General features: G+C 41.1%; 3 protein-coding genes across 3 annotated transcripts; 1 reads left to right on the top strand and 2 right to left on the bottom strand.

Annotated features, from left to right (window-relative positions):
• Nucleotides 1–410: 410 nt before the first annotated feature.
• LOC112457814 lies at nucleotides 411–5877 on the bottom strand (the record flags this gene model as incomplete). Its single annotated transcript, XM_025021082.1, has 5 exons — nucleotides 5537–5877; nucleotides 4088–4189; nucleotides 951–1069; nucleotides 665–874; nucleotides 411–562 (listed from the first exon to the last, which is right to left on the bottom strand). Coding segments are annotated over exons 2-5 (569 nt in total), but the record flags the coding sequence as incomplete, so codon positions are not given.
• Nucleotides 5878–11545: 5668 nt separating this feature from the next.
• Nucleotides 11546–14459, bottom strand: LOC112457813. Its single transcript, XM_025021081.1, has 3 exons — nucleotides 13086–14459; nucleotides 12508–13043; nucleotides 11546–12065 (listed from the first exon to the last, which is right to left on the bottom strand). Exons 1-3 carry the CDS (start codon nucleotides 14457–14459, stop codon nucleotides 11546–11548), a joined length of 2430 nt encoding a protein of 809 aa, XP_024876849.1.
• Nucleotides 14460–20297: 5838 nt separating this feature from the next.
• On the top strand, nucleotides 20298–20819 carry LOC112457815. The gene has a single exon (XM_025021083.1). The coding sequence runs from the start codon at nucleotides 20298–20300 to the stop codon at nucleotides 20817–20819; it is 522 nt and encodes a 173-aa protein (XP_024876851.1).
• The last annotated feature ends 298 nt before the right edge of the window (nucleotides 20820–21117 follow it).

Genomic DNA, 21117 nt, shown 5'->3' with positions numbered 1-21117 from the left:
GATATGATACAACATTCATAAGAAGCAAAAACAAGTTTTATAAAATTTATCAAACTTTAACTTTGAATATCTTTTGAACGGTTGAATTTATAAAAAAATAATAAGAGATCTTTTTTGTAAAGCGGTAAATTTACTACAGAAAATCTATGTGGCGCAATGCTGTATTACTGTTTGTTAGATAGTTATAAAATTTTTTCTATCTTACTAAGTGAAAAATAAAAAATCGCGATGAGAGACCTGTTAATATTAATATTAAGAGCTAAAATTTTAACAGGTATCTTATTTTACCTTCCTGCAAGTATATATGCTATTCGTGAAATAAAAAAAAAAGTTGCTCCAAAATGACACACCCTAATAAAGATGCAAGTTTAAATATAAATAAATTTCTCAGAAACACATAACCAACTTACTAATTATCTCCATGTACTTTTACCAGTTCGGATGTTACAACCCTCACGAGGCTTCGTCTATCATCTTCTGTGAATATGCCATCTGTGCAGGCTTTTAAAATATTATCACCTTGAAGATGCCTCAAAAGAGTCTCATAAACCGTTTTGAAACGCTGAATTAGAACATATAATTTACATTTTTATTGTATTAGTATATTCTGTATTCCCCAATTTTCTTGTTACAAAAAAACATAAGAAAAAAACACAATTTTTACCGAAAAACATTTCTTGGATATTTTAGATTCCTGGTTATTGCTAGGATTAGTTGACATAGATGTAATAGCATTACTACTGATAGATGGACTTTGAGGTTCTATTTCCACGGAATTTCCTAATAACGAAGGAGAACCTGAAGAGATTATTACTTCTCCATTTTCCCCTACTTCATATGTTCCATCCGCCACTTGAAATGATTGTCCTGATGTCTGCTTATATAATTACAAGAAATAAATAAAATAATAAAAAACATATAATTACAAAAAGACAAAGAAAAAACGTTACCTGAGAAGAACAATCTTGAAGAAATTGTAAAATTTTCTTTACTGGACCCATCTTTAATCCCATATTTCTTAAATCATTTTCATTGAGCAAAAAAAAAGAAAACCCTTCAATTTTTTCATCTAAAAATTTAGCAAGAAATATAAATTACTAATAAAAACAAGAGCAATGTAGAATAGAGACAGAGGAAGTAGACTTATAAAAAAAGCTATTATTAATAAATCCCTGCAGTGAAAACAATCAAGTCAAAATGATGTCATATTGCCATAATCTTGATTAAGCTGTTTTCACTGGGATATTTCTTATATAGAAAATTTAGAAAGTTTATAAATATTTTATACATATACATCACTATATAATCTAATAAAATTTATATCTGAAAAATATATTTAAAAGTAATACAAAATGTTTAACATTTCTGTAGTTGACGAACTGCAATGAAAAAATACATTAGTCATAATAATATATGGCGTAGACTAATGTAGGAGCGACTAGATGTTGGTTCAGACCAGATAGAAAATGGTTTATAATGTCCAAGATTAAGACAATTTATGAAAACTTGCGAAGCTTCATCCATTTCAAAATCAATATGATAGGCATTAAAATCAGTATCAAATAAATGAGTTTTACATGTAGAGGTCAAGAAAAATACTTCATTATTTTCTAACATTAATATTTCATCTATACGTCCAAAAAGTGGTAGATTATCTTCTCTTTTCTTATCAACTTCAAGGCATACTAATAAACGAAGTCGAAACTCAACACCATTTACTTTTACAGCGTTAGTGCTAAATACAGAGTCGTCATCAACATATCCTACGCTATGTAAATATGTACGACTTTTGCAATCTTGCACATTAACTGTTTCTCCATTATATGTTTCAGCTCGAAAAGTTGTAGCATCTCCTCTTCCTCATCGAGCACTTTCAGAGCATTGAGTAATTCTTATTAATGTTTTAGGTGGATTTTTAAAATTGTTAACAACTTGAGCTCTTACTTTGATTTCATTATGCTTGGCTTCATAACGCATGCAATTATACAACTGAAGAGGTCCTGACCACAAAATGCATTCTGGATAATGCATTAAATGATGAAATTTATTTATCATATTTACAGTAGGAAACAATTTCTTGAATTTCTGCAGAAAATCTGTGATAAGAGCTCTCAAATAAGATATGAGGGAAACTGCAACTTTTGGTGCAAATGTTATTTCCATACATCTTAGCAAAAGAAGAATTAGTTGCAAATGCTCGTCTGCTTTTGGAACCCAATCAGAAATTAAAAAGGGAAAAGCACGAAGAAGACACCATATTTGCATAGCTTTTTGATTCAAAGTATTTCCCTTTTGATTCAATAATCTTTCATTAAAATTTGCTGAAGGCTTATTTTTCCTTTTTACGAAACCATATTGGAATGATACTAACCTATCATTGAAATTTTCTATGTTAAAGAATTTTTCTTCTGTAACATAATGAGCTAAAACTAACTTTAATATCATTGGTCCAATACCACAAAGTATATCGTGCATTGGATCAAAAATATAATTTCTACATATATGGAAAAACCGAGATGAATGCAAACAACATTCTCCATGCATTCCCGTTAAAGTTTTGGTATTATTGCTATAATTAGTATTTTGTAATAAATTTAAGTGCTCGTTGTAAACTTCTACAGTCCTTTGTTGCCTCATTTCTATACTTCCGTTATGTAAATCTTCTCTAGTATAAAGACACATTCGACAAAATAAGTTACAGGATGGACTCAGAAAATTGAATACGTCATGGACAGCCAATGTATCTCCACAAAATGCAGCTAATGATGCACGCAAAGTATATTTTTCTTTTCCTAAAACTATAGGAACTCCTTCATCACTTTCCAACTTTGCAAGATCTTGGAGAAAAGGATTCAATACTTTATTTATTGTATACTTGTTTATGTCAACATGACAAGAAATGAGCAAAACATGAATGCTACTAAGCTCAGAATTCATGTGAAACGGAAGATTTTGTATAGTATAATAGAATACTCCTAATTTGTGAATGCATGTTTTAGAGCCAAGCGGATTAGTGATTTCTAGTTCATCATAATATAATTGAAGTCTAATTGCGTGCTTATATTTTTGAAAAAAGGGATGATTTTTGAAATGTTGTCCATCAATAAAGGAAGCAAGAATACCATTATAACTTGATTCTTTTTCGGCTTCTATTGCATCGCGTATTTCTTTGTTTCTAAGTACCATTGACAAAGAATCAATTATGGGAACATATTGACAACTCTCAACAATTTTTTTTGGTACAAAAGTATCTGTTGTTCTATCAAGTATATTATTAATACGTGTACCCAAAGGTATTTCTTGAGATTGAATGTATTCTGTAGTACATTTTAAAGCTTCCATTTGCTGTTCAACAGTTTTCAAGCCTTCAAAAGATTTACTTATTTCGAAAGATTCTAACAAATCTCTAACATCATCAGAATCATCAAGTATTTGTCTAAATTCCATAAATTGTCTAACTTTACTTTGTAATATTCTACATAAACTATTTGTAATTTCTGCATATTCATCAAGAATTTCACTTATAAGGCTTCCGGTTACAGTTCCTTTTGAATGAAGCCTAATTATCATTTTTATTATAGAGTCTCTCAAGTTGAAATTATCAGAAAATTGTAGGATCTCTTCATTTTCTTCTTCGGTACGTTTATCAGTATTATTTATATCACTTTGATCAATGATCATATCATTTTGATCAATGATCATATCATCATTATGTAAAGAAACAGAATCTGTACTTCTCATAGAAAAATCATAATCATTATTTTCTTGAAAAAAAAGAACTTTTCGTATATGCTTTCTTAAAGAGTAGAAATTATAAAATCTCCTACGACATTTATCTTGACCGCATTCAAATCCACCTTTTTGTAATCCTCTTTTAATTGTTAGACCATGTTTTGTCTGAAAATGTTGAGTTAAACTATCTAACCCTCCTTTAACAGTATTATGACACATAAAGCAATTTAACTGCATTGTTTATCTATATTTGGATTATATATTTAGATACCTGAAATTATTATGAGCATCATTTAAACCATAATTTAATGAAAAATTATATTATAAAGATTAAAATAAGCTGATACGCACTTACCATTAAAAATTTTCCGTGTTTCCGTATCCGTAAGTTCCTCAATTTTCTGTCCTAATTCTTGGACTGACAAATCTTTCACTTGATTCATTTAAATTTTCAAATCTAATAAAATTAAGAAATATAATTTTTTTACGATTAAAGACAGATTGGCAGATTACAATTTTAGTATGAAAACATGTCATAAAATTACAGTAATCATTTTAAGTGATTCAGCTGAATATCTCTTAAAGTAAAAGAGATTGGAAAAATTATTTCAGACAAAAGTTGTTTGGTTTGAAGGGGGACATAAGATGGTGTCATTGGTTTGACCATGGATAGTCGTTTAAAGCTCACGTGAACGACACCTTTAATTTCTTAAATGAAAACCCATATTTTCCAATGCATATTCTTGTAGCTAATCTCGAGAGCTTTTCAACTTTTGTCTGAAACAATTTTTCCAATCTCTTTTACTTTAAGAGATATTCAGCTGAATCACTTAAAATGATACACCAGATATAATGTTTATATAATATTTATATATCTGTTTGATAAAAATTGTACAAAAGTTATAGAGAAAATTGTTGCTATTATATAATTATTAACAGGGCATTATCGTTTTGAGGACTAGAAAAAGAAGATAATTTTTGTATAAATTTTTTTTTTTTTTTGGAAAAAGATTCAAACTTTTTACCTATAATAATACACATTTTATTTATAATTAGAAATGTTTGCGAGTAAAAATAATAAAAATTATAGTACTTATATAAATTCGTGCTCGAACGCATCTAAATCTAAAATTTCTAAATTGTCTTACAATTCCCATAATAAAATTTATACACTCAGTGTGATCTGAAAAAAAAGTAAATAAAATTATTAATTTGCAGTTTGGTTATCGTTGGAACTAGTGGAATTAAAATAAATTATTTTTAGTTTTAACGTTAACGTTAACAGGTTTGCTATCAATCACGTGCCAGCGCGTAATGCGGTACCTTCAGTCAGGTGCCGATCACGCGCTGCCGCATGATGGGTTACATGTTCACTACATAACATTACAAAAAACAAAGCCGGTTCCTGGCCGAAGTATCGCATTTCCAGTACGGCAGCGAACGTGTTAACGTACAATTATTGTGGCAATTTTGTAAATGCAATTTTTAGACACTTTAAAATAATTTAAAAAATATGTATATATATATATATATAATATAGTTTGTTTTATATAATCTTATTTCCAACGATAACCGAGATTAATAATTTTATTCTGTTTGATGTTCAGTTCTCTAATTCAATACGACGTGGTTTATGCAGAAAATGAAAAAGGAGAAACAGTCTCCAGTTTATCGCGCTTTACTATGGGCCCGTTGGGCCTCCATCTTTTCCCCGTTGGCAAACTATAATCTCGCCCCATTGGGCCACCGTACTCGTCAGTATCCGCGGTAAATGAACTACGGCTCAAGAAACTTTCGTACTTACTTTTAATCTCACCTTTTTCGCAAGCACGCTTAGCTCAGTACCGCTTCTCTCGTTGTTCGTAATCGTATGTACACTTTGTCCTTCGTCACGTATACCTTCTCGTCTTGTGTTTCACACATCACTGACATCACAATCCTGTTCCGCTTTCTCCCACCATTAATCAGCATTACCAACAGATAACTGATTTTACAGTGACATCTTACTTTCACTGACCATAATCAGTGAAATATAAGATAAAGAAACAAAAAGTAAACGTTCTACTGAAGTTCAGTGAAATACTCACTGATTCTCAGTGAAATCCTATTTTACTGTTTCAATCAGTGATATTTTCACTGATTCTACTTTAGAGAGTATATAGTATAAACACAGCCACACACAGACAAAATTATTAGGCCCCCTTTTTCTTCTGAATATCTTGGAACTGAATAAGAGTAAATTTTTTACTGTTTTTATCTTTATTGATCTCATGAATAGTTCAAACAATTAAGGTACAGTCTGTAGGCAGTGAACAGACAATAAGTCTAGCAATTGTTTGTGAAATGGAAATAATTGCGTCTGTATTAATCAAAGTCGAAATACGAAGTAAACAGTTTTCTGAGTAATATTGCTGTTTCTCTAAAGTGATATGTAATAGACTTTATACCTCAACTGTTTGAACAATTCACGAGATCAATAAGGATGAAAACAACACGTAAACAAAAAACTCATTCGTTCCAAGATATTCAGAAGAAACAAAGGGTGTGCCTAATAATTTTGTCTCTATGCCTGCATATACATCTTATAAATGCATGTATATGTATAGATATCGTATGATATATATACTGAGTTTCTATAAAGTCTATTGCCATCCCTATATTGTAGTATATCATTTGAAAGTGCATAAGAAAAGAAAATTTTTGGCGCAAACCAGAGATCGATACGATTATCCGTTCGGAAGTTACTTAGGGTCAAAGTTCGAAAAAGCTAATTTTCAAAAATTTTCTTCTTTTATGCCTTTTCAAATGATATACAATACAGGGGGGTTCCATTTGAAATTTTTAAGATCCCCTGGGACTCTCCCTTGGGGGGGACAACCTCTCCATCTTCCTTAAAAAAGTAGCCTCTCAAAATGATCGAACACGTATTTCGCGGTTTTTTATAATTTTGAGCCGTTTCCAAAATATAGGGGTGGCAACAGATTTTATAGAAACCCTGTATATCTATATTTTAAAACATATAAAAAAAGATCTTTCATTTTCTACTAATCTTTTCTATTTAATTAATGTAGCAACGATTATTGCCGAATCAGAGTCGGATTCAGAACCATTACTGGAGAATGTTATAACGAACGACTTACCTCCACGTAGTCGCGGGAGACCTCGTAGACGCAGTCGCAATCTGCAGACATGTAAGATATAATTTGTATCTTATAGACTATAAATATGCAATATGTTTAGTTAGAAAATTTAAAGGAATTTTCTTTGGTTTATTTTTAGGGAGAGTGGGTCTTCTCTCTAAACATATGCCCTAAAATCTACGTTGTTTTCAAACGTGGCGTTATAGCTTCTTTCTTTTATGTCGATATCAAAGAAATCTGTCGCGAGTGAGTTGTCATTTTATTTTAAAAGCTTTAATGAAGAAGTCAGGGGGTATAGAAATAGGTGTCAATTATTAGGGGCAAGATCGTGCGCGGGTCTGTGTCAAGGAGAATAATGGAAGAATCCCAGTGCAAACTCTTTACAGTTGATTAACAGATTTTGGTTCGGAACTCTTTAACCATTTTCCCTACAATCCGGATTTTGCCTATAATATAATTGTCACTCTATTTCAATATTTTTTAAACAGTAGCTGTTTTGTTAACGTTTAATTTACCGGCGGCAAAATTGTTTGGCACAGCCAAACAAGCTGGTACTCTAATGCATTAAATATATCGAGATCGACGACGATTACGTAGAAAAATTAAATAAAGCATTTTTAGTTTGAAATAAAAGATTTTTAACTGCTGTTCCTTTTTATGGCCGATTAAAACTTATTTTTTAAACGCTCATCGCACGCACGCACGCACGCACGCACGCACGCACGCACACACATACACAGAAGTATTACTTACGATTATGTATGAATTTTATACATTAATGTGTATTCATGTTGTTTTGATAGTTTCATCAGAAAATCTACACACACTTACGGATGACGGACTTTCCTTTACAATTAGAAGTAGAAGGAGTCGTGGCAGGCCTCCTAACCGTCGCGGACGACGCGGTAGATTTGCGAGGCTACCACGGATTGAAGAAACAACAGGTAAAACACGTGTTATTTTCACTACTAATATTTGTATTATATTTATTTATTAAAACTGGTAATTAATTTGCCGTAATAATATTGATACATATATATTAATACATTTATATATTTTTCCAATTTGAATGTTATACATGTAATGTACGTACGTTATTTTGTTCGAGATTTTATCACATTATAGAGAATTTTAATTAAATTAATTTTAAAAATATAAACGATTAATCTAAGTAATAATAAAAATGTAACGCAAACGGATTATTGCGGCATATTAACTTATCGGCTAATGTATGAATTGTCTAAACTCTAAGCAATTAACAAAATATAGCCTGCATAAGGATATAATTGATTTTATAAATATTATTTGATTAATATGACAGTATTAATCGACTTGTTCTGCCAAACGCGCGACTATTTTTTTATTATAGATTATATTCATTAATGCGGATATTATTGTCATTATTCCAGGGCATACAAGCATTGAACAAGAAAATGAACAAGAAGAAACGGAAGTAGTTTATACAAGTGAATCCGATCAGGGCGAAACTTCCGAAAACGTCCATGCTCAGATTTAGATGAAACTTTGTGAATAGGTTCCTTTTAGATAGAAAACACATATACTAAAAGGATTTTTTGCGACTCCAAAGTTTAGCAACTTTTTTAACATTTTTAACTTACTGTCTCCGCACATACATTTTCCACGCGAAACAAACCAAAACAGCTCTCAAGTAATGTAAACAACCATAAAATCATACCCGTCAAAGTCATAACATAAACATCATTGGTGAAACTTCTTCTGTGAGGTGAGAAGTAGAGGTGAAATACCACCTCTACTTAAACGAGTTTGTAAAGCGCGCCACGAACCTATGTGGCACCTCGTTTCGCGTGGACAGTGTATGCGTGAACTATTTCGGGACTACCACACCTCCCCCAAAAGCACGGGGGGGGTGTGCGTGAACCTCGGTTCGCGTGGAAAGTATATGCGTGAACTATTTCGGGACTACCGCACCTCCCCCGAAAGCACGGGGGGGTGTACGTGAACCTCGGTTCGCGTGGACAGTGTATGCGTAGAGGCAGTAGGTTCCGCCCCCTTGCGGAGGGCTCCATTTTTTTCAGTAAAGCAGAGTATACAGCAGAGTATATAAACTAATATATTTGTACTTTGTGTATGATTTTATAGTTGTTTACATTACTTGAGAGCTGTTTTGGTTTGTTTCGCGTGGAAAATGTATGTGCGGAGAAAGTAAGTTAAAAATGTTAAAAAAGTTGCTAAACTTTGGAGTCGCAAAAAATCCTTTTGGTATATGTGTTTTCTATCTAAAAGGAACCTATTCACAAAGTTTCACCTAAATCTGAGCATGGACGTTTTCGGAAGTACAGATATATATATATATATATATATATATATATATATATATATATATATTGTGACGTTGCAGTTCCGCTGCAGCGTTGCAGCGCCCTGCTGCCGTCACAAGGCGTGGGTTTTGCAACTTTTTTCGCGCCCGAGGACGGTCCAATGAATCGATGCGAGATCTCCAGGGGCATATTAAAATTGCGTACATTATTCTAATCCCTTGTTTCTATTTTGTATCATTTGCGCGGCGCCTCACCGAGCCGAAAACCGGAGTTCCTGAGAAGATGCTGAGAATCACGGAAAAACGGAGTCGACGACAGGGATAGAGGCGAGGAATCAGACGACGAGAAACGGATCTCGGTGGTGCTTGCGGGCCGCCAAAAGTAGGGGAGCGCGAGAGAACACGCGCGCGGCGGCAAAACACAGCGGCGGGCGAATCCGTAATGGCAGGGCCCTGGGACGCCGGGGCAAAATCAGCTCACCTGCTTTCCTCACCCTACTGACCGGATTCCGGGATGGTTGGCCACCATTTCCGGACCGACAAAGAGGAACGCGGAAGCAATCACGTCCCGTCCGCTACCGGGAAGGATCCTGGAAAAATTGCCGCGCGAACGAAGGACCGTTTGGCGCCCTGCGAAAAGCCGTGATTAACGGCCCTACGCAAGAATCCACCGCAAGCCTGCGAGCTCACCCCTGATTGGTCCGCGCTATAGCGTCGCGGGACCGCGTACGCCCGGGGTGGGGTACGCTATCGATTCCGCCATCGAGCGAAATTTCGGGAGTATTCTTGAGCCGTTCTCGATCGCCGACGCACGTAACTGCGAACCGTTGTGCTCGGTTTTGCGACCGGAGTCGCCCTTTGAGGCGCATAAGATTTCGGGCTGTATTTTTCCTACCCTTGGGACGACGGCGAGGATTTTCGGGAGAGAATCGACTTACGGTGAGGTTGCCTCGCGTAACATAATCATGTAAAGCCACAACATCGCTCCCCGGGTAGCGCTCTCGCTCGGGAATATTCGCGATAATCACGTACTCGCCGACAAGGCGGATTTGGCGATCGACAGCGAAAGCGAGGGGCCCCGGACTGGTCTCGTGGCCGTGGGATCGCGACCGAAATCTACGACTCCTGGAAATCGCGGTAAGCGCGCTGATGACGACGTTCGATATCGCGAGTACGCCATTTCTCACGCCCTTCGCGTTTACGTCCGCGTGTCTCGTTGTGCGTAGTAATTTACCCGGCCGAATATTAATCGCGGGATGGTATTAAATGCGTCAGACGGTTGTTCGCGCTGGTAATTGCGTCGCTCGCGATTCGCGTCCGGACACTTAGATTACCTACGCGTAGGATGATAACTGCGTGAGAATATCGTCCGCGTCGACCGATTATTTGCGTGAGAATATTGTTCGCACCGATTGACTCCTGGCGTTGGGACGTTATTCGCGTGATAAGTGACAGTAAAATACGGATCACCCCGACTGTAGCGCGATTCTGTAACTCGTTATGCAGTCGTTATGTGCTCATAACGACAGTTTTTGGTTCGTTAATATAACGAGATGTCCTGTAACGACAAATGCGATTCTGTAAGCAAGTGTCAACAAATTTCGTCGTTATTTGTACCAAAAAGCATCGGTAAGTTGTCGTTATGTGTCGGTATTATAACGAGGAGTCCGGAACCCCTCGCTATCGTGTAACGACAGTTACAAGTCATTATAGAAGCGTTCAGTGTACATAAAAATTCTGTACGTGTGCGTAAAAAAATGTATATTAAAGAAAATCTTTCTACGTGAATGATAGGTGTGCATTCAGGGAAATTGGTGAGTAAAAATTTCTATTAATAGGTTCCACATAGTTCATGTGTACCCATATCTTAATATTTTATAACCTATTCAACGTTAATTATGTCTTGCTGAAATAAAATTGTCTCACTTCTTTCCATATTCCAATCACAAATTCTTATTTTTATAAAATCATCAGCGTTTCAACCGCTGCTTGCGATCTTTATTAAAACCGTGTAATAATTAGAAGTATTTATTTCAATTATTCCCTTTATTGTGTATATTTTATTACATGTAATAATATCAATTATCATATGAGATATAATTGTTATTTTTACATGCGTTCATTATTTAATATTATTTCCTTCAAGTAAAAAGCAATAAAAGAGCGCGGTATCAGGACAGAACTTTTGCATTATATGTAGCTGTTCGATATCGTGGGGTCGCAATAGGGATCAGGACGGTGGCGGTGAGTCAGCGAGACAAGATTTGGTAACAAAAACAATATATTCTGTCTAAATTATGTACCTTGTGTTTGCATTGTCTTAGGCGGCGCCTTGTAGGCGCCTAATCAAAAAATATAAGTGCTAATGCACGGTTTAAAAGTTAATTTGGCGGATGGCCTTCTTTGCAAGGGGCTCAGAGGGGACTGAGTTGTTATTGAGGTCGATTTTAGAGCCCGGGGTGCGAGGTGGCTTGTCCGTCGGTTGATCCGGTGGGTCCGCTGGCGATGACGGAGCCAGGAAAGCTCTCCTGAGCACCGTCTGGCACGCTGTGGTTCGCGTCTCCTTAACGCGGATCAGGTGGAGAGCCGGTGGCCGAGAAATGCGGCAATCCCGTTTCGGGAGCGTCAGTCCGGCTGGCCTGGTGCGGCGCACCTCCGGGAGCTCCAAGGGAATGAGCTTCCACGGACGTATCGCCTGTTCCTTGTCCAGCTCCCGTCTCGTTGCCTGCCGCTCCTGCGGCACTGGCTGGTTGGCCAGACGAGATTGCACAAGGGCCGGTGGCTCTTGGTGCCGCTCCTGCGACACCGGTTTAGCGGGCTCCGCCTCCTTCGTGTGCCGCTCCTGAGGTACCGGCGGGTAGGAGAGGCGCTTCCGTCGTCTCTGGCTCCGCGTCCTGGTTCGGCACCTCTTCCTTCTGGCCGTAGTCGGAGTGGGGCCACTCCGCGCCTCCGCTTCCACTGTGCCGGGCCCGGAAGGGGCGTCGGGCTTGGAGGGGGCCACGATGGCTCCACAGGAGTGCAATGAGCGGAGGAGAAGTCTCTCGACGCTCGATAGTTACTGCGCGGAGGAGATAAAATCTCACTCGACGCGACAAAAGATGTAATAATTTCGAGTCTCTCAACGCTTCCTCAAGGCTAGATCGCCGAGTATAGCGGTAGGATTCAATGCTGGTCTGTGCGCGGCTTCGCCTTAAATTGCTACTCGAACGTACTTTAAACGCGAGTAATTGTACGTGAGCCGGCGACGCGCCGCGGCGAGCCGCGCAATCTGATAAGCGCGTGTTGGCCGGGCGCGCATTTGTCAGGCGCGCGCGGCACATGTTCGACTTCTCGAACATATCGCCCGCCTCGTCTGGTCCTAGGACGACGTTGTCTGGTGTTGGTCGCCCGTTTGTGGAAGCGGGATGATTTTTGCCACCGGTCTGGTGAGGGTCGTGGTGGCCGTTCGCGCTGTCACCACCCGCACTTGTCCGTCCTCGCCTGGATGCACCTCGGTGATTCGGGCAAGGGGCCACTGGCATGGTGGAGTCGTCTCGTGCTCTCCCTCCTGGGATCCACAATCTCTGTCGGAGAGAGGCGAGGGTTAACTGAACGCCTCCATGGAGCGTTCGCCTATGCTGGTCGTGGATGATCAGCGTTGTGAGCCACGAATCTCGAGGAAGGATGGCCGGATGTCGTTCATCGTCGCTTAAGATTGCGTGCTTCGGTCGTCCTCCCACTCTGAGGACGTGGTCGTGATCGAGAAATGGGCTGAGGCGTTGCAATGCGCTCCGCCTCGGAAGCTGCTTGTCACGATCGAGGGCTTTGATTTCCTCCGAGAACCAGGCTGCTTGGGCCTCTCGTATCCATGTCGCCAGGGCGCCTTCCAGTTCCTGCGGAGTCAGTGATGTGCCTGAAACAGATAATTGTCAGACTTGGATCGCCCGTAACCAGCGTCGGCACCATGCTGAGACGCGTAGCAGGCGTCGCAGCGTTGAAAATCGAAGCAGCATATCCGATTCGGGTGGCTTTATGGTCACTGTGTTAATGTGTGCCCGCTTCTCGGGAACCTCGTCCTCTGCCAGGCGCGGCGAGGTCCGTAGTGGGAGTGGTGCGTTCTCCGTCAGCCACGATGGTCCTTGCCACCACAGTCCGAACTCCACCAGCTCACTGGGCTGCATTCCACGTGAGGCGCAGTCCGCGGGGTTGTCCCGGCTTGGCACGTGATGCCATACTGCCTCCGGTAGCAGCTGCTGTATCTCCGCCACCCGGTTGGCGACGTATGTTGTCCAGCGAGAGGGGTGCCCCCGAATCCATGCCAGCGTCACTTTGGAGTCCGAGTATAAATGAATTTGCGACACCACGAGCTTCAGTGTTTCCTGCGCTCTCGCCGCCAGCCTAGTCAGCATGGCTGCAGCGCTGAGCTCGAGGCGTGGCAAGGTAACCCGTTTGACGGGCGCGACCTTGCTCTTGGCGGTGAGGAGAGTGACCACGCTCCGCCCGCCGTCTGTGCTCGCCTTCAGGTATATGACCGCCGCATACGCTCTCTCCGATGCGTCTGCAAAGCCATGGATTTCCAGACGAGAGCTGGAGCTGCCCGTGTGCAGCCATCTCGGGATCCGCTTTGCTTCGACCATCGGCAGTTCGCGTAGAAGTTGTTGCCAATCCTGCTGATCTCGAGGGGGGAGAGGCTCGTCCCAATCGAGATGTTGCAGCCAGGCAGTCTGGATCAGCATTTTGGCTAGGATGATTGCTGGGGCCAACCAGCCGAGTGGATCGAACAGTCGAGCTGTGTGTGAGAGGGCTGTTCGCTTCGTGATGCTTGTGGTTTCCACCGGCCGGACCTTGAAGCCGAAGGTGTCATTCTGTGGGTGCCATTGCACGCCTAGCGTGGCGTGACTGGCGTTCTGATCCCAGAGGTCGAAGTCCTTCACTTGCCTGTGCTCTGTTGGCACGTCCTTGAGTATCACGGCTTTGTTCGCCGCCCACTTTCGTAGCGGAAAGCCGCCCGCCATGCACAGTGAAGTTAGTTCGTGGACGAGTTCCCTTGCGTCGTCTTCGGTGTCCGCTCGGGAGAGTACGTCGTCGACGTATGTCTCCTCCTCCAGAATGGACGCTGCCCGAGAGTAGGCATGTCGCTCGTCCTTGGCGAGTTGTCGCATCGTTCGGATTGCTTGGAATGGCGAGCTCGCTAGTCCGTAGGTGACTGTCGTAAATAGCATCTCTAGCAGCTCGGGTGAGTTTTTCAGTCGCCAGAGTATCCGTTGATATGTTCGATCGCTAGGATGCAGTGAGATCTGGCGATACATTTTTTGGATATCAGCTATTATCACGTAGCGATGTCGTCTCCATCTCAGCAGCACGTCAGTTAGTGCCGGCAATAGATTTGGCCCAGTGAGAAGGTGCGAGTTGAGTGAGTCACCGGAGCCTAGTCGTGCCGTTGAACACAACACGTATCTTGAAGGTGTCGTTCGTCTTAGGCGGTGAGTACCCCGTGGTGTGGCAGGTAGCATCGCTGCGTCTCGTCGAGTTCTTTGGCAGCCGGCACACAGTGGGGCGAATCTATCAAAAACCGGATATTGGACGAAAAAATGAAAAACGTATAATTCAAATTTTGACGAAATTTTATGTTAATATATATCCTAAACTATAAATAAATGTAGTTATAATTGATCTTATCCTTTGTTGTTTCCTCAAAATGATCTGATAAAGTATGACATTTTCGTGAATACTGAAATTCTAGTAATTTGCTAGGTTACCTTCTAAAGTCTCCGCCGAAAGTATAACTGCGAATATGAGTTAAATGCCTATCAGAACTTATTTATTAGGGTTCAAAAAACATATTTATTTTAGTTTTATGTCATTTGAGTACTATTATATATTAATAAATATACACGACATATTCGACTATTAAAAATTTCTTACTTTAATTTTCAAACAGGAAAAAAGTTTGTGGATTAGAATGGATTAAAGTTTGCTCTGCGCCATTTGATAGGACAAAGTGCCTAGTTTTTGGCCATATATGATCATTCATTCCCCTTCGTCCCTCTTTTTGAGATAATTGACCTCAAAGTTCACTCGACATAGTCGAACGTCGTCCATGAATAGCTCAAATTTGATCATGTCGAGTGAATATGGATGTTTATTTTCTCATAAAAAAAAGACGAAGGGGGATATATAATTTGTTTAAATATTGTTATTTTATAACGATTAATTACATCCATATTTTATAACAATTAATTACATTAATTAATATAATAGCAATATAATAAATATTATTGGATAAATGTATTTGGAGTATTGCGCATTCTGTAAATCCATGGACCAATAAGATTGCTCTACGTTAAATTATTCGTTCTCCTCGAGGGGAGAGGGGGGAGGAAGGAAGGAAGGGGAAAGGAGGGAAGAAAAGAGGGAGAAAATAAATACTGCGGAGATAAGAACTTTTCGTCAGTCTTTCTCGATCAGTAGTCGATTAAAGACTTTGATTTTGAAAGTTTTGATTTATGTCGTTGCTTTATACAATTCACTTTGCGTCCTTTTTAGGGTACAGTAAAAAATATATAGAATATATAAAATATATAGAAGATTAACACGCTCGCAAAATGGAAAATTTCCGAACAAATCGTCAACTTTTTAATTGTATGCGTGCAAATAATCTTGATTTCTCAAATTATGAGGCTCTAATAAGCCACATAATATCATGTATTGATACTGAATTACCTAAAATTGCGTTGGAACCATTGAAACGAAAATTCATAAATTTTACAAAAAATTTGAAATCAAAATAGATAGCTAGCCGTTACGATTACAATTACATTACAATTACGATTACATTGCTGGATTTGCTGTTTTGAATGCTTATTACATATTTCGTATAAAATTAATATCAAATGTTGGTCAGCGAGGAATGAGAGTCATAAACGAGAAGTCAAGCAAAGAAAAAGAGAAATACAGACTGCCTTCAGAACAAAAGCAGGTCTCTTGATAGACTTCGTGCAACAAGGAAAAGGTACATTCAATGATGGCAACACGGCCAGAAAATTTTTTGCTAATCTAGAATTATCAGCTGCCATTACAGGTTTAGATAAGAACTTAATAACTCGATTTGAAGTTTTGTTGCAAGTAATCGCTAGCGGGAATAGAATTAACGTGTCGGAATTCGAATCTTATGCTTTTAGAACTGCCGAATTATTTGTATCATTATACCCATGGTATTACATGCCAGTCTCAGTCCACAAATTATTGATTCATGGCAATGATATTATAAAAAATGCTATCATACCAATAGGACAATTATCTGAAGATGCTCAGGAAGCAAACCATAAATATTTTAGAAAATATAGAAAAAATCATTTGCAAAAACTGTCGCGAATACAAAATAATGAAGATATTTTTAATAATTTGATAATTGCTTCAAATCCAATAATATCTAATTCGCGAAAAATTATGGGACATAAAAAGAAAGAATTAATTGAAGATGCAAAATGTTTATTATATTTCAGCGATAATGATGTAGATGATGATTAAGTTCAAGAAATAGATGTGAGAAGCAAGAAAAACAGTTCCTTTTCTATTATAAAACTCACAAAAATTAAACATCCCGAGGTTTAAGACTATCATTGAAAATTATATTATCTTTATTTTTTAACCGACTTCAAAAAATGGAGGTTCTATATTCGGCGTGTATGTATGTATGTATGACTACGATTTTCTTTAAAACTACTGAACGGATTTAAATGCGGTTTTCACTGTCCTATAGAGCAATTCTCCAGAAAGGTTTTAGTACATAAAATATCGCGCTAAAATATCAGGGTACGGAGCAGTAAGGAAATATCCAATAATAGTTATTCATATTAATTTAATGAAGCACTAAAAAAGTATAAAATAAAAATTTTTTTTTTAAATAAAGCCGACTTTAAAAAAATATTTAAAAAATTATAGAGACTGTGGCGGTCTTCCGACCGCACAATCGATACGGTACGCGCGCCGCGCGCGCGCCAACCGATCACGCGCCGAGCGCGTGGGCCAGACTGAAGGTCAACAGCACAGGGGCAACGGATCAGACAGCTACTAGAGCACAAGGAGCTAGGAGACAGGAAGCCATCGCAATTTTTCCGGCACTTATCGACACTAGCCGGGACCACCGTCTCGAACGAACTCCTACAAACGCTCTGGTTAGGGCGACTACCCCCACAAACACAAGCTATCTTGGCTACACGGACGGAGGATAGACTGGAAGATGTAGCGGATCAGGCTGACCGAATACACGAGGTCAACAGCAAGGCGCTCGTCCTGGCGACAACCGCGCCAACGCCCACAAGTACAACCGCAAACACAGACGAGGCACAAGGGGACGCGCTGAGCAAACAAATAGCAGCACTCACTCTGCAAGTAGAAAAGATGGTCAAATCCATCCAAGCCCAAGGCAGAAACCGTCAGAGAAATCGCAGCCGAAGCCGCCTACGCAGCAAGACACCCCGCCGAGACGGAGTCTGTTATTGCCACCGCCGTTTCGGAGCGGAGGCACAGAAGTGTACTCAACCGTGCACATTCAAGGCGGAAAACAAGGAGGGCAGTCAATGAAGGCGGCCAATGACAACAACCCCGGATCCCGCCGCCTGTACGTCACAGACCGCACGACCCAGAAGAGATACCTCATAGATACCGGATCAGACGTCAGCGTATTTTCCTACATCAGTACTCAGGGAGAGAGAAAAACAGGAGTTTATCAACTCTTCGCGGCGAACGGATCCGTAATAGAAACATACGGATTCACCACTCTGCAGCCAGATTTCGGATTGAGAAGAGCACACCCATGGCGATTCATCGTCGCAGACGTAACAGTACCAATAATCAGGTCAGACTTCTAGTCGTACTATCACCTGCTACCGGACGTGAGAAATAAGAAGCTAATCGACGGGCAGACAGGACTCGCGGCGCCCGGATCCACTGGCACGAGCAAGCTGACATCAATAAAAACTCTGAGGATAGAAACGGGATATCATGATATCCTGGCCAAGTATCCAGGAATCATGAACCCCAGCACCAAGGCTAAGCTAGGAAGGCACAGCACTACACATTACATTAAAACAACGAAAGGTCAACCAGAGGCCTGTCGTCCACGCCGACTGGCTCCGGACAAACTCCAAGCGGCCAAAACGGAGTTCAATCTCCTACTACAAGAAGGGATAATATGGCCTTCAAAAAGCCCGTGGGCATCGCCACTACACATGGTACCGAAAGGAAACGGTACATGGCGAGCCTGCGGAGACTACCGCGGAGTAAACGCAAGAACAGAGGCCGACAGGTACCCAGTACCTCACATTGAAAATTTTGCGCAAACTTTCCACGGGAAGAGGATCTTCAGCACATTGGACCTCGTACGTGCATACAATCAAATACCCGTAAACCCGGACGACATACCAAAAACGGCGATCACTACGCCCTTTGGCTTATTTGAGTACCTCTACATGCCATTTGGACTTTGCAACGCAGCACAGACGTTCCAGAGGTTCATAGACGAAATACTGAGGGACCTCAACTTCTGTTATGCCTACATCGATGACATCATCGTAGCATCAAACACGGAAGAAGAACACAGAGACCACCTACGCCAATTGTTCGAAAGATTAGAACAATACGGAATAAAAGTCAATCCGGCAAAATGCGTATTCAGCGCAAAACAAGTAAAGTTTCTGGGATACCTGGTATCAGCCGAGGGTACCACACCTCTGCCAGAGAAAGTAGAGGCAATCCGGAAATTCCCCAAACCTCAGACCATAAAGCAGCTACGACGATTCTTGGGCACGATAAACTTTTACCGCCGTTTCATTCCAGGCGCAGCAAAGGATCAAGCCCTGTTGAACGAGATGCTCAAGGGGCCTCAGATGAAAGGCAAAAAACCATTCCCATGGACAGCGGAAACGGAGAAGGCTTTCCAGAGCTGCAAAGATAGCCTATCTCGAGCTACCGTACTGGCACATCCGGACCCGAGAGCAGAACTAGCGGTAACGACAGACGCCTCAGAGATGGCAATAGGAGCGGTAATGCAGCAGAGGACGAACGAGGGATGGCAGCCACTCGCGTTCCTGAGTAAGAAGCTCAACCGCGCACAGACAAAGTACAGCCCGTACGATCGCGAGCTCCTAGGGATATACACGGCAATAAAACACTTCAGGCACATGTTTGAAGGAAGGAACTTCGTGGTATATACCGAACACAAACCTTTGATATACGCCCTCAACCAGGATCCTCTACGAAGCTCACCACGGCAGACACGACACCTCGAATATATTGCACAGTTCACCACGGACATACGACATGTGTCAGGAAAAGACAATGTCGTAGCCGACGCCTTATCGAGGGTGGATGCAGTACACCAGGCCATCGACTTCGAAGCACTGGCCAGATCACAGAAGGAAGAACCAGAAACAAAAGAGCTAAGAGAGAATAGCAAATCACTACGGCTCACAGAGATCCCCGTCCCAGGAAGCAAGACAACCATACTATGCGACACGTCCACGCCAACAGCTCGACCTTACGTGACAAAGCCATATAGACAGCAGGTCTTTCAATCCCTGCATGGCTTGTCGCACCCAGGAACGAAGGCAACGGCCAGGATGGTAGCAGAGCGTTACGTATGGCCTGGGATCCAGAAAGATTGCAAGCAGTGGGCATAGGCATGCACCCATTGCCAGAGATCTAAGATCACCAGACACAACAACTCGCCAGTTGGAAACTTCAGAACTCCGACGAGGAGATTCGAACACATACACGTCGACCTGGTGGGGCCTCTTTCAATGTCAAAAGAATACAAGTATTGCCTAACCATCATCGACCGATTCACACGATGGCCAGAAGCAATCCCGGTGCCCGACATAACGGCAGAAACAATAGCCGAATACATATTCAGAGAATGGATAGCGAGATACGGCACTCCGACCAGGATAACAACGGACCAAGGACGCCAGTTTGAAGCAGACCTCTTCCGGAGATTAACACGCTTGACTGCATCCAATCACATCCGGACAACAGCCTACCACCCAGCAGCTAACGGGATGGTAGAGAGATTTCATCGACAGATGAAGGCAGCTATAAAGCGCCATGAAACCACACACTAAACCAAAGTATTACCAGTAATACTAATGGGCATCAGGGCAGCTTGGAAGGAGGACCTAAACGCAACACCAGCGGAACTAGTGTTTGGAGAATCAATCCGCTTACCAGGACAATTCCTAAGCACGCAAGAGACAACCAGTAAAGCAGACACAGACGACCTGATAACGAGATTGAAGCAGACGATAAATCGGCTAAGACCGAAAATCAAACGTCATGGTGAGAGATCTACATTTGTCTTCAAAAACATGCAAACAACTCCAAGGGTGTTCTTAAGGCACGACGCACCACATGGAGCATTACAACCTCCGTATGACGGCCCATACGAAGTGGTAAACCGAGGTAAAAAAACTTTCAAACTAAAAATTAACGGTAGAACTATCAATGTTTCAATAGATCGCATCAAACCAGCCTACACCTTGGAGGAAGACAGCCACAGCCAAACAGCCAAGGAGAATGAGGAGACAGAGCAAAAGGAGCAACCAATCACAGAGGTCAAAACCAGAGCCGGGAGGACATCAAGGCCTTCGGTCCGATTCAACCTCGCCTAACCCGGGCTCACCCTCAACCAGGAGGGTACTGTGGCGGTCTTCCGACCGCACAATCGATACGGTACGCGCGCCGCGCGCGCGCCAACCGATCACGCGCCGAGCGCGTGGGCCAGACTACGGCCCGCGAAGCTATACGAGAGCGCCGCCGATAGGTGGCAGACTTTCTCGCGTTTCATTTCCCGGCAGGGAAGAATAAAAGGCCACACGGCGATGGCCTAGGCAGCTTTCGACTGCTCTCAGGCTCACAGCCAAGACCAGGAGAAGTGTTTTGATAACGTTCTCGCCGTCACCTTGCCGC

The sequence above is a fragment of the Temnothorax curvispinosus genome, unplaced genomic scaffold (genome assembly GCF_003070985.1).
Source record: "Temnothorax curvispinosus isolate PA1 unplaced genomic scaffold, ASM307098v1 QBEX01008330.1, whole genome shotgun sequence".
NCBI lineage: Eukaryota > Metazoa > Arthropoda > Insecta > Hymenoptera > Formicidae > Temnothorax > Temnothorax curvispinosus.
This window is presented reverse-complemented; position numbering and strand designations above follow the sequence as displayed.